This window comes from Ranitomeya variabilis, chromosome 4 (assembly GCF_051348905.1).
Source record: "Ranitomeya variabilis isolate aRanVar5 chromosome 4, aRanVar5.hap1, whole genome shotgun sequence".
Taxonomy (NCBI): Eukaryota; Metazoa; Chordata; class Amphibia; order Anura; family Dendrobatidae; genus Ranitomeya; species Ranitomeya variabilis.
Genome location: NC_135235.1, coordinates 547,376,064 through 547,389,005, shown reverse-complemented (window position 1 = coordinate 547,389,005; position 12,942 = coordinate 547,376,064). Strand labels below are relative to the sequence as shown.

The 12,942-nt window shown below is 43.7% G+C and overlaps 1 protein-coding gene across 1 annotated transcript in view; it reads left to right on the top strand.

Annotated features, from left to right (window-relative positions):
• Window positions 1-11,378, top strand: part of ITGA2B (integrin subunit alpha 2b) — a 107,585-nt gene extending 96,207 nt beyond the window's left edge. Inside the window, exons 23-31 of the mRNA XM_077252590.1 lie at window positions 266-345; window positions 1,536-1,616; window positions 5,891-5,996; window positions 7,589-7,738; window positions 7,999-8,154; window positions 8,965-9,078; window positions 10,358-10,459; window positions 10,651-10,773; window positions 10,885-11,378. Of these exons, the coding sequence (XP_077108705.1) occupies window positions 266-345; window positions 1,536-1,616; window positions 5,891-5,996; window positions 7,589-7,738; window positions 7,999-8,154; window positions 8,965-9,078; window positions 10,358-10,459; window positions 10,651-10,773; window positions 10,885-10,950 (978 nt within the window). The 3' untranslated portion in view covers window positions 10,951-11,378. The remainder of the gene's footprint in view (window positions 1-265; window positions 346-1,535; window positions 1,617-5,890; window positions 5,997-7,588; window positions 7,739-7,998; window positions 8,155-8,964; window positions 9,079-10,357; window positions 10,460-10,650; window positions 10,774-10,884) is intronic.
• Window positions 11,379-12,942: the final 1,564 nt, after the last annotated feature.

Sequence of the window (12,942 nt, the reverse complement as noted above, 5' to 3'; positions counted from 1 at the left end):
TAAAGTGGCACAGTTCAGATTTAAATAAAATTTGGCTGGTCAATGAAGCTAAAAACTGTCTTTAGAAGAAAAGGGTTAATGCATTTTTTTTTCCCATAAAATGAACAACCACCCGTTTAGCTTGCATGTAACCCTGTGTATTGTGTGATGTTGGTTGAAGTCACATAAACCTTACTTATTGATTGTGCCGGTTCCATCATCATCATTAGTGTTTTCCAACAATTGTTTTACATTTTTTTCCACTGTTTCCCGGCATATATTATAGATACCGGCTACACTACAGCTGACCATAAGTAAGCTGGAAGAGAGTGGAAGCAACATTTCATTCCCGATGCAGATAAAGAGGTGAGGCGCAGGCTTTCTTACAGCATTCAAAATCCTCCATATATAGTCATAAGGAAAACTAAGAACACCCTCCTTGAATTTTATGTTTTTTTGTATCAAGATATAATAAAAAAAAGAAAATGTGGTACCACCGCGGGTGAACAACACATGACAATTTACACTGTGTCATTTATTTAACAAAAAACTACTAGGCCAAAACGTAGGAATGTGTAAAAAAAATTTACATCCTTATTGTGTCATGCTGCTGCAGTGCAGTATAACGCAACCTCCACCAGAGGGAGCTTGAGAAGGAAGTGAGACTGCGTACACAGAGAAGCACCACAGAGCAGCAGCATAGGCGCCACCAAGTGGCGAGAGAGTGGTCAAACAAGCCGAGTCAAAAAACAACAATAGGCAGAAGTACTAAAGGGATAAGCAATACATGTGGTCAGGAACAAGCTACTGTAATTGAGCATTCAAGAATTCAGCTTGAAAATAAACCTTCTTCTGGAATCTTCATACGTGCATCCTGCAGTCGAGTTAAGCTATCTGATGAAATCTCTTTGTGTAAGTAACGATACATAGAGACATCTTAGAAGCTGTGTATCAAGAGCCCCACACTCGCAGCCTAGTTATGGAGTCAGAATAGTACATTTAAGGAAAGACTAAGCATTCTGAATTTTCTGTAATTGCGCAAAAAGACTTGCTGATGCTGAACCCTTGTCATCATTGTGACATGAATGAAGTCTGCGAGTCTACTAATCGGGAGGTGCCAGGGATGCCGGGTCTTAGCACATCAGCAATCCACAGACTACCAACATAACCGAAGGACTAGGGTTTTGATAAACCTTTTGCTCAGCTGTAAAATTATGAGTTATCTGGCAGAAAAATGGAAAATAATCTTATAACTTGGTTGTTTCTAGCCTTTTTGAGAGCCTCCACAGGTTATGTTCTTCTTCACCTTTTCAGTATTACATAATAGAGATGTAAATAACCCTGTACAAGGTATTCCAGCAAGAGCCATTCTGTCCCTTACCAAATGTTTTGCTCATTTACCAAGGATAAAAATAAGAGCACCACTCTTGTCCATTAGTGGTGACTGGTGTGAAGCTGCTTAGCGCCATTAACTTGAGCATAAAGTGTATAGGTCAATAATGTTGGCACATATTGAAAATATAACATGAAAGCTTATAGGTATTATTACTTTTCAGCCGAAACAGTCACAACTCAAGCAGCCCAATAGTTTGGGTACACTTGGACATCATAGTGAAAATGTCACTTGACCTCAGAGGGTAAGTATGTTTGTAAGGGATTTTTATAAATGGATGTAGCCTATTGATAAAAGAAAGCTTCGGGTATAAAGCAGGTACAGTGTGGATAATAGGATTCCTACCAACTGCTAGAGTGATTCTGGAATGATGGAACAATGTTTATTAGGTGAGATTAGGTGTATTGGTTGGTCAAAAATGAATATCAACCTTTAAAGGGGTTGTACCCTTTCAGATGCAATGCATGCAAAACCGAAAACATGGGCCATAATAACGTATGTTGGTATAAGTGTAATGTGTAAGTGTACATTCACACGGTGGCCATTAACAAATATGACCTAGAGTAAAGGCAATGAATAGATGCACTACAGTAAGAAATTAAATAGCAGTAATGCATGTAAAACACACAGGGTACTTAGTTTTACTTTTTTTGATTAAAAGAATGTAAAAGCCACCCCACCGCAACAAGGCGTACCCAATCAGAATGGTCCCTAACTCTATCATCTCACCTCACTATGTGCCAGCAGGCCTCAAAACAGACAGGGGCACAGAAGGACCTTGGCCTGACTGGCTGGGGGTCATACACCCACAAAAGTACAAAGAACCAAAAACATGGGTCAGCACAAATATTGGTATAATTGTAATGTGTGGGTGCACATTCACACTGTGGATATTAAGAGACAAATATCACCTGCTAGCACACAGCGAGATGTCAGTAGAGTTAGGATCTGTCTTGATTGGGCACACCTGGTTGTGTCGAGATCACTTTTACTCTTTTTTGATTAAAAAAATATCAACGACGTACCCTTTGTTTTTACATGTATTACGACTATCTCAGAGGTGTATCCAGGTTTTTTAACAGCTGGGCAAGAATTCAGTTTGGTATCCCGCCCCCCCCCCCAAGCACACATGCGATTTACACAGTCATATGCCGATGAGCTGCGCTTCCTAATTCTCTCAATCGTCAGAGAAAAACTGAGAAAAGCTGGAACAAAAGCTTGTTGCCCCGTGAACGTAAGATTGAAAATATGAGTGAAGCTGCCATGTGATGACTGATGGAACCAGTAAGCAGAGCTGAATCCTGGCAGTGAGGATATTACATGCTGTTAGGATTGGCTGCAGGGCTTCATTTTATAATTAAAGGGTTTGTTCAAGTTAGAAATAAAAGTTTGCAGTCACACTATGTGACTACAGGCTTCTGTATTCTCACAGAGTATGCACTGCACGCTTTTATTATTCTCCTCTGCACAAGCATGTGATTTGTAAACTTCTGGCCACATTGTGACTAGACGTCTTATCCACATCTCGTCTCAGATGCAGATTTCCATCTTCTCCGGTGTTTTGCAGCACATCCCCACATGACGCCCTTAAAGATAGCAATGTCATTATAATGCTCGTGAATAAAAATATCTTTCCTCCACTGAGCCCCTGAATAAATGATTTCCCCTCACTATATTCCCTGCACAAAATATGACCCCACGCTGTCCCTGTTATGGTACATGCTCTCCACACTGCCCTCTCCTTTCCATACTGGACCCCCTTTTCCCACTATCCTCTCACACTGAGTCCCACCTATAGGGCTTGTCTCTATACTGTTCCCCCTCACCACACTCCCCCTTCTTGGCTTACTATCCCTTCCTGGCTGTGGACTTACACTGTACCCATATGCTGCCCCACACACACACTACTCAGTCTTTATTCTGTGCACACACACTTTTCTCTCTCCATACTGTCTCCTCATGCTATTCCCCTCAATAGTCTCCTGACACGTTTCCCCCTCCCTCCTCATACATTTACCCTCTCATTCTCCAAACTGCCTCCTCACACATCCCCCGACTCCCTATACAGTCTGCACCCATCCCATCACCATTGCGCCCCATACTGTGTCCGCACCCACCCCCCACTCATCATACTGTGTCTGCACCCATTCCCTCACTCACCATACTGTGTCTGCACTCATCTCCTGATTCACCATACTGTGTATGCACCCATCCCCCATAATGTTTCCTCATACATGCCCACCATCTCACTCCTTGCTCCTCATATTATGTCTTTAAATTTCTCCCGCTCCCTATATTATGTCTGCACCTGTCCCTTTCTTGCTCTCCAAATTCGTGTCCTCAAATCTTCCCCATTACAATAAATGTCCCCCATCCCTTGTTACACTAAATCTCTCCCATCCAAAGTAAATCTTCCCCACACAGTAAATTTCCTCACACACAGTAAATCTACCCCATCACAGTAAATCTCTCCCACCCACACAATGAATCTCTCCTCTACACACAGTAAATATCCCCCCACACACAGTAAATCTCACCCACACAGTAAATCTACCCAACACAGTAAATCTCCCCCCACACACAGTGAATCTCTCCCTCACACACAGTAAATCTCCCCCCTACACAGTAAATCCCCCCACATAGTAAATCTGTCCCCTACCACAGTAAATCTTCCCCACCACAGTAAATCTCCCCCCACACACAGTAAATTTCCCCCCACACAGTAAATCTCCCCCCACACACAGCGAATCTCTCCCTCACACACAGTAAATCTCCCCCCTACACAGTAAATCCCCCCACATAGTAAATCTGTCCCCTACCACAGTAAATCTTCCCCACCACAGTAAATCTCCCCCCACACACAGTAAATTTCCCCCCACACAGTAAATCTCCCCCAGCACAGTAAATCTCCCCACACACGCACAATAAATCTCCCACACCCTAAATCTTCCCCTGTTACGTTTAATCTTCGGTGTCTTCAGCTCCACTAGTGTGGATCTCATACCACCAATGTTCTCCGCCCTTCTGCATGCCGGCGAGTGACGTCAACAGCATGACATGACCTGATTACGCTGCTGACGTCGCTCTGACCCAACAGTCAGAGCTTCAATTGTAGTCACGTCTTAAAGACGTCTTGGAGACAGCGCGCTGCACGTTCTGTGAGCCAGCTGTCAAGAGAACGGCAGACTCCCAGTTTTGGGGGCAGCAAAATGCAGCCGCCGCGGGAGACATCTCGAACCGCCGCATTAGGCAGCTGCACTGCGCCAGCCTGCTGGATGCACCTGGGGCACATGCCTCTGCTCTATTTGTTACTTGCTAAAGTGTATCTATTCATCATTGTCTTTCTAGGTTATATTTCTCGCTTTCAGCTAATGTTTGGCCCAGGCTGCAGTCTGTTAAAAAATAACAAACCGCGCTATACTCAAATTTCCCTTGTCCACTATTTAGTCTCCACCTCAGCTCCTAGGGTCTGCAGTGACTGCGGCGCTGATGTCCTGTTGACAAAGTGGCAGCCAATTAGCTAAGGGGATCTCCCAGTATAGACTCAACTCCCCCTTCAAAGCCGCTGAACTCACTGATTGATTGTCTGCTGAACTGTTGATGTGATGTCAGTGCCGCAATCTACGCCAGATACAGGGAGCAGTGGCAAAACTCACTGGTTGACCTAGGGAAGGCGAGTACAGAACATTTTGTCTTTTGTTTTTTTACCATCTGTAGTCAGGGCCAAACATTATTTGAAAGGGAACAACCCCTTTAATGCACAATACAGTAGGGACACGCAAAGAGTTTTCATTAGTTTAAAAAGGCTGTTCTTTTGATCCTAGTAATAGCGCTGCTCCCACACAATATTGTTACAGCTCGACATCATTTATGTGAATGGGTCTGAGCTGTTGTAGAAAAAAATAGAGATCTTTCTTATGATCTCATGCAATGCCTTTTAGGCCGGTTTCACACATCAGTGTCTCCTGTGACGCCGCAGAAAGCAAGCCAATCACTGTCATGCCCTTCTCTAAGATGGTGGGGACCGAGACCTATGTCATCACGCTGCCCACACTCTGCGTCCTCCTTCATTGGCTGAGAAATGGCACTGAAAGCGTCATACGAAACGCGACTTTGGCGCGAAGATCGCCGACCGCATGGCCGATCCCACACTAGGATCAGGTCGGGTTTCATGAAACCCGACTTTGCCGAAAGTCGGTGATTTTTGAATTTGTCCAATCCGTTTCGCTCAACCCTATTTTTAACCAATAAAGTTGTTACTTTTATACATGTGTGGTCACACTTGTAGGTTTTGTGTCATGTGCTGATAATGACCACCATTTCTTTACATCTCTCACTTCACTGGCCCACTGGTTTGCTGCCAATTCTGTAGGTTATATAATTCTATCCAACCAGATTTTATTTTAATTCCTTGCTGACAATGTCCATGTGTAAAACAGAAAGTAAGAGTTTAATATTAGGCCTGGTGGTCAGTGTGACAATTGCAAAATGTTTTATTTTCAATTCTCTGTGAAATAGGAGCATTCACCCTGCAGAAGTCATTCTCCCATTACCCAACTGGGAGCTAAAAGAGGATTCGACAAACCCCAGTGATAGAGGAGAAATGGTGACACAGATCTATGAGGTAAACATTTTCCTGTATTTGGACTTGACTTCACATGTGTGAACAGATACATAAGCAGAAATGTGGCTTATTTTCTAACAAGTCAATAGAAAATTTGTGGTGCTGCTTTGAGGCCACAGAAACTTCTATAGATTATTTCTACGTATGACTATGCTGTATCATAACACAAATCAACCTCGTCGGGAAAGGCCACATCTGTAGTATTACATAGTGTGAGGCAGTGACTCCTGTTGCAGCTAGGGGGTGCTGTATGTTCTCCTCAGAATACACACGGAGGCGTATTGAAGCCATGGGAGTGCATGGCAGTTGCAAGCGTAACTGTGATGGTGAGACAGTGACCGGCATTATTGTAAATGGTTGGTATCTGTCGCAGAGGAGATCTGCGCTGTAAGCCAGTAATGCTGTTGTTCTAGGACCTGTAGTCCCACAAGTGTTTGTGTAGTTGTAAAGGGAGGCTTACAGGGTTAGTCGGAGAGCTGGGCAGGTCTGACTAACCACACACACCTCCCACCTATGGGGGTGACTACAGTGATATAATGTGACTGAGGTATAGGTACATGGTCAGAGTGTATGAGTGTATGAACCTGAAGGCCTGTGTGTAGGGAGGTCCTATGTGTGGACCGGATCCCTGAATAGCACACGGAGAGGCTGCATACCTGAAGGTCTGTGTGTTAGGCCTAGGAGGAGGCCTAGGAGTAGGACGGACGTCCTGAATAGCACACGTGGAGGCCGTGGACCTGGATGGCCTCTGTGTTGGAAAGTCCTGGGAGTAGGATTGGATTCCTGAAGAGCATGGGGTGAGGTCATGGTCCTGCAGAGCCTGTGATGGCTACTGTGGGGAAGCTACCGTCCTTCTGTGGGTCTGGAAGTGTCGGGTGGCCTGGTGAGCAAGGCATTGTCCAGGACGGTGATCCCAGTTAGGCAGCTTCCCTGGGAGAGAAGACTGACGAGGAGTCAGTGTGTGGAGCAGGAGCTCCTGTAAGGTAACTCCAGATAAAGGGGGTTATGGGCAGATGAGTTTCTGCCAGTGAAACAGGCTGTTAGTGCCTATGATGTTCCATGGAAGTTAATGAACTGTGTGGTCTCCCACGGTAACTGGAGGAAGGGAGGTCCAGCGTGCTTAGAGACTGCAACTTAATGTCGTGCTATGTGAGTAGAGACATTGATACAGTGCATGGACACCCCCGGGAACTAGTCAGAGGAGAACTGGCGGGTGTAGTGTCTGAAAAGTGGTTAAAGCCATGTACTATGAACTATATGTGTGTGATGTATAACATGGTGGTTTATGATGCCTAAATAAACTGCAAGGACTGTTTAATGGAGAAAATTGTGCCTGTGTGACTGAATCCCGTTGGTAAGGGAGTGTCCCCAACACATGCAGTAAGTGCTATCTTACAACAGTAATTGGTTGACCACGTAATCGTTGGATAGGCTCGGCACACCACAGCGTTTCTGAGTCTTTTGTTCAGGCTCATAGTTTGGATTCCGAATCACGAGGGGGGTCGACTTAATAAAAATAATCCCCTTTTAGAATATTAGGTATCATTGTATGCTGCCTGTTACACTATTATCTATTTTATGTTCTTCCGTAGCTGCACAATGGTGGGCCGGGCACTGTCCACGTTCAACTAGTCATTCAAAGCCCCGAGGACTATGAAGGGGATCTGTTTCTGTACCCATTCAGTCTGATGATAGACGACAACATGAAATGTTCTCCCATGCCACCTATAAATGCTCTACAGGTCAGTGGATCCCACCATCTTATCACATGCCAACACTTGTTTATGCTCCAAATTTCTTTCCCAAAGGATACGCCGTATTTCTAGCTGGGTTTCTGATTTTTTTTACAGTAGACATTAATGAGAATCTGTGTCTCTAACTGCAGATTATCTTTCAAGTTCACCGCTGCTCCAGTGGATTTGCTAACTTGTTCTGAAGCCAAATATTTTGTAGATAAATCTGTGATTATAATCTTTGTTATAGGATTTGTTTTTATATTTAGCTTATGCAGCCAACTGTGGCCCCTGTCAGCAAGGCAGACAGTCATAGAGTGAATAGGAGAGAATTGCCAAGAGGTGAACAGGATGTTGTAATGTCAGAAAATGGAAACAAAACCACTGCAGAAGATGTTCTCCACCCTAAACTACCCATTCTGCTGGTATGTACCAAGGATGATCATTCTAGTATAGCACCAGGTACAGTGCAGTTTACCTTACAGGGTCATCCCTCACCCACCCCATTACCCATGTTCACCCTTCACATGATTCTGTGTTCACTCCCTCTGGTTTTCCGGTGATGACTTTTAGGCCTCTAGCACATCCCACGCTGCATAGTCTACAGGCATGACATTGGCGTCTATGATGTGGGTCACCATTTTGGGTCACCAAGTCTAAATATGGTGAATCTGAATTTTTTTGTGAAAAAATGTAATTTAAAGCAAGTTACATTTTCATAAAATTAATTTACTGATCTCTACTGGCAACCCATTATGGTAAGGGCTGCCATTAATGGATGTCACTGAGCATCTGCTGTCTCTGTAGGAAATGGCTCGTCGTGTCAGATAGGTAAATATAAAATGTTAAAGGGTTTTAGCAAATAAAGTTATTGTTTGTATAGTGAGTTGTTAAAGTCTGCAATGTATCAATTCCAGTCCTTTTTCTGGGTCTCTGGTTACTGTCATTCAAGTAGTCGTGCAGTGGTTGGACATCTGTCCTGTCCTCGTTACGGTATAGAGAGAACTATGTCTTCTAATAGACTGAGTTCCTGTGTGTCCATCACTGGACTTGGAATAACTTTCATCCCCTGAAAATATTTAATGGAGGTCAGCAAGTATAAATCTGTAAAACCAAGAGCAATTTGTACAGAAAGAAAACTGCATGACTATATGTAGAGTAACCTTTATTTGCTGAAACTTCTTTAAGACATATAAGTGGACAATTTGTGGAGTTTTAACTTTTTTGTGCTTCAGAATTGTGTTAATTCATCTTGCTGGGAGATAAAATGTGTCATTCATGATATGGAAAGAGGGCAGAGAGCAACGCTAAAACTTGATTCTATTCTGTGGGTCTCAAGCTTCCTCAAGGTAAGCCCGAATTTAGATGTCTGCATCGAAAACCGGTGCTGGAGTTGCCTTTACTTTGCATTCACTGCTCTGGTCTGTGTGGAACATGTACTGGCACACTGGCTATAATGGGTCAGTATGTTGGGTGTGGTGCACAATTGACCATTTATATGCTCATCTGAACAAGCCCTTAGAGAAATTTAACCTATTTGGCTTTCTTGATGATCATATATAAAGGGTCCTCATGGGTTTAATTAATAACAATTGGACCCATGCAAGACATTTTCCGCTCCCAATGTACAATCCTGGTACAGGAGCATTGCACCCTGCGAAATAGTTTGCAAGAAAAAAGTTTATGTATAACTTGTCTTTTATAAACCTTTATCTATGTGCTAAAATACATTACATTAGGAATCACTTAAAGAAGCACTTCTCCCATTAAAGTTTTTATCCTCAAACCCATTATCTACCAATGTCCTTTTTTTGGGACACCTAATCTTTAGCTTCTAGCAACTAAGATTTTATAATTTTTATAATTAGGTCCAATTTTTTGTGTTGTGTTTGTAAAATGAATGTTTACAAAATAGGAAATCATGTAATTGTCATTTTTTTTAATTGAATATTGGGACGCCCTTTTCTGAAAAATCCGTACTTGAAAATTTTTTGCAAATTATGTTTCTGATTCATTAGGACCCAAATCATTAAAAATCTGTCATTCAAAATAAAAAAAAATAAAAAATTGCTAATTTGGCAAGTAACAGGTTAATATAATGCAGTCATGATATTATATAGCACTGTGTACTTCCAATTGCTCATTTTGCTTTTCTGCCCAGCTAATTCTTCTCCTTTTTCTGCACCATGTAGAAACAGGAAGTTTCTTGTCCCTGCATTTATCATTCCCCTCTTCAACTCCTGACCCAGCTGCTCCCTCCTCTCTCCTGCCAGGAACTTTGCAGTAACTCATGACTCGTACAGGGAAAATTGACCTCCTGTTTCTACATAGCGCTTAGAAGGATTCAACTAGTCAGTTTTTTAATCTCGTGATGTCATAGACCTAATGGAAAACAGAAGAATTTACTAGGTAGAGGGGCAAAACAATTGTAAGTATACATGCTACTGTAATATGATGACTGCAATATATTCAGAGGATACAATTTTTTATGGGAGTGTATTTTTAAATGTTTGCTTATGCCCAGTGTCCATCAGATGGCATCGAGCACCTGGTGCTATGTAGAATACTCTTGGCCTCTAGATATTATATCCAGTCTGAAATGTTATGTTCTCTTTTCCCATTGTACAGAGACCACAGCAGCGATTTACTTTGCGCTCCAATGGCTACTTCGAGGTGACAGGCGTCCCTTACAGGATCCAGCCTAAAGCCCTGATAACCAACCAGACCTCTGTAGGTTTTCTGACCTTCAGTTTGTATAAAGCTTTGGGACCTTACATACTCAGCTATACTGGGCCAGTTTGACAGATCTAAATGACAGATTGTTTTTTATGTCTGGCTATAAAACACTAATTTTACTAGTTGGGTGATTATGTAGTCCTAAATATATGATATATGATGCCATTCTATGTTTCTGCTCGCAGGCTGACCTGGTGGTCCAGTGGGTAACCCCTGATGGGCAGAAGGAAATCCCCTTATGGTGGATAATCCTTGGAGCCCTTGGGGGGCTGCTAATCCTGATGCTGTTTATATTTGTCATGTGGAAGGTGAGTGGGGCAAATGCTCACTATTACTGGCTGAGCTTGGTTTCCATAACATCCATTTGGGTTCATTTTCTCTCCCTCTTAAATTTAATCTACGTCTTGTGATTTTTTTAGTGTGGATTCTTTAGAAGGAACCGACCACCGACTGATGATGAGGACAGCTTAACTGGCGGGCAGTAATGGATGACCTCTCTCTTCCAGTGAAATGTCTTCATTTTGCCGCCCCAACCCAAAAATTGAATAAAAACTTATATACATACTAAAATGATACCAGGAAAAACTTTTTTTGTTTAAAAAAAATAAAATAAAATAAAAAAATAGATAAATAAAAAAGGCAGGTGTGTTTACCAACACCAGGTCACAATCCTGTTGTTCTGCAGGATGCAGCAGACCGCCATGATAACGGTGGAGACGGCACGGGTGCAAAATACTGATGAAACATAGATACCATTCATGGCTGGGTTGTTATGAATTGTTACTAGAATGATAGATATGTAACAAGGTGGCCCAGGGCGATATTCCTAGCCTAGTCAACTAAGCCATAGTCAGTATACACCCCAGGACCTTGTACATGAAATAGACAGGACGAGACACCTCTTTTGTCTCAGTCACTGCAGTCCAGGCAATCACAATCCAGGGTCACAGGAGTAATCCAACAGGGATAACTTTTATTTTCATAGGATAAACAAGGTAGAAAGAGGTGATTGGAGAAAATACGATAGAGACTTCCTGCTCTTTCCCTACTTTTATTCACTGCCGTCTCAGCATCAGCCACAGCAGCGGTCACCGTTCACAAGCAAAGGTAGTGAAACTTCACTCACCGGAATCTGGACGCTTCTAGTCCCTTCAGCGGGGCACTTGCACAGTCCTGTGCCTACCTCAGAGTGACCGAAAGAGGAGATAGTCCATGCGCTGGAATCTGGACGCTTGAAGTCCCTTCGGTGGGGCACCACACGGTTCCGGTGTCTGCTTCACTGCCCGTGGTCCTGGGCAGCAGTCTCTACCCCCTCCTGGGGTTTTCCCAGCTTAGATTTCCCCCAGCCGGGGGTCCAGAACGGGGACAGGCATCTTGCCTCCGGCCATGCTGTCTGGGCTCTGGCAATGCCCTGGTTGCTTCTATACATCTGCCCAGGGCAAACGTGCCCAGGCTACTGACTGGAAGCAGGAGCTTCCTGCTCTCTAGAGGCTGCTAGCCAAGCCCACCAAATTAAACTTTCCTGTCCATGCCTCTAACTGTACAGGGGAACACAATACAGTTCAACTGCAATTAAAGGGGAACTCCCCACAACACCTAAATACAGACATAATGCAGTATACTAAGTAGGATAACATCTTGACATATGACAGCACATAGTGAACGCATGAAACATGACATCTTTTCATAAAATGCACGGAGGCCACACGGAAAGGAGAGAGGGGGCGCAGAGGTCCCCCTCCACCTCATTACAGGTATAACGATAAGTCTTGTAGAATATGCCAGTCATACAGATATATGTACAGTACCTGGATTACACCCTACTACTGATGCCCACACTATTAGAACATTAGATCAGGCGAGCTGCCCAGCACTATGTAAGTGCACCCCACCGGGAGAGAAATGGTAGGTCTGTGAGTGGCTGTTTCATCAGATTTTCACAACTGTGCTGCCTCCACCTTTATCATGGGGGCTTGCTGCACCCAGGAGTGGTCTTTTCTTCCCAATCCCAGAAGAAGGGACGGTGCTTGAGGAGCACATGCAGCACAGTGTTATGCCTTGACACTGGCCTATTCATTCTTTGTGGGCGGAGATAAGGTGCTCTGCGCTCCCATCCCATTTCTAAAGGCTGCAGTTGCACTGTCTCCTATGTAATGAATACACCAGTCCCAGGGTATCTTTTCTTATGAACATACACCAGTCCCAGTGTCTCCTATGTTATGTATATATACCAGTCTGTGTTGGAGACATTCATTGAAATATGCATTTGTGTTCAGAACAACTTCAGTGAGCCGAGTCAAAAGTGCTCCAGACCAACGCAAACAGAGTTGGACTGGCCTGGCGGGGTGCCAGGGAATTTCCCGGTGGGCCCTTGCAGAAGAGCAGGAGAGGGGAGGAAGGAAAAAAAAAAAAAGGTCGAGGGCCCTTTAAATGCGCGCAAGCAGCTGGACAGCCACGATGCACAGAACAGTGGCTGG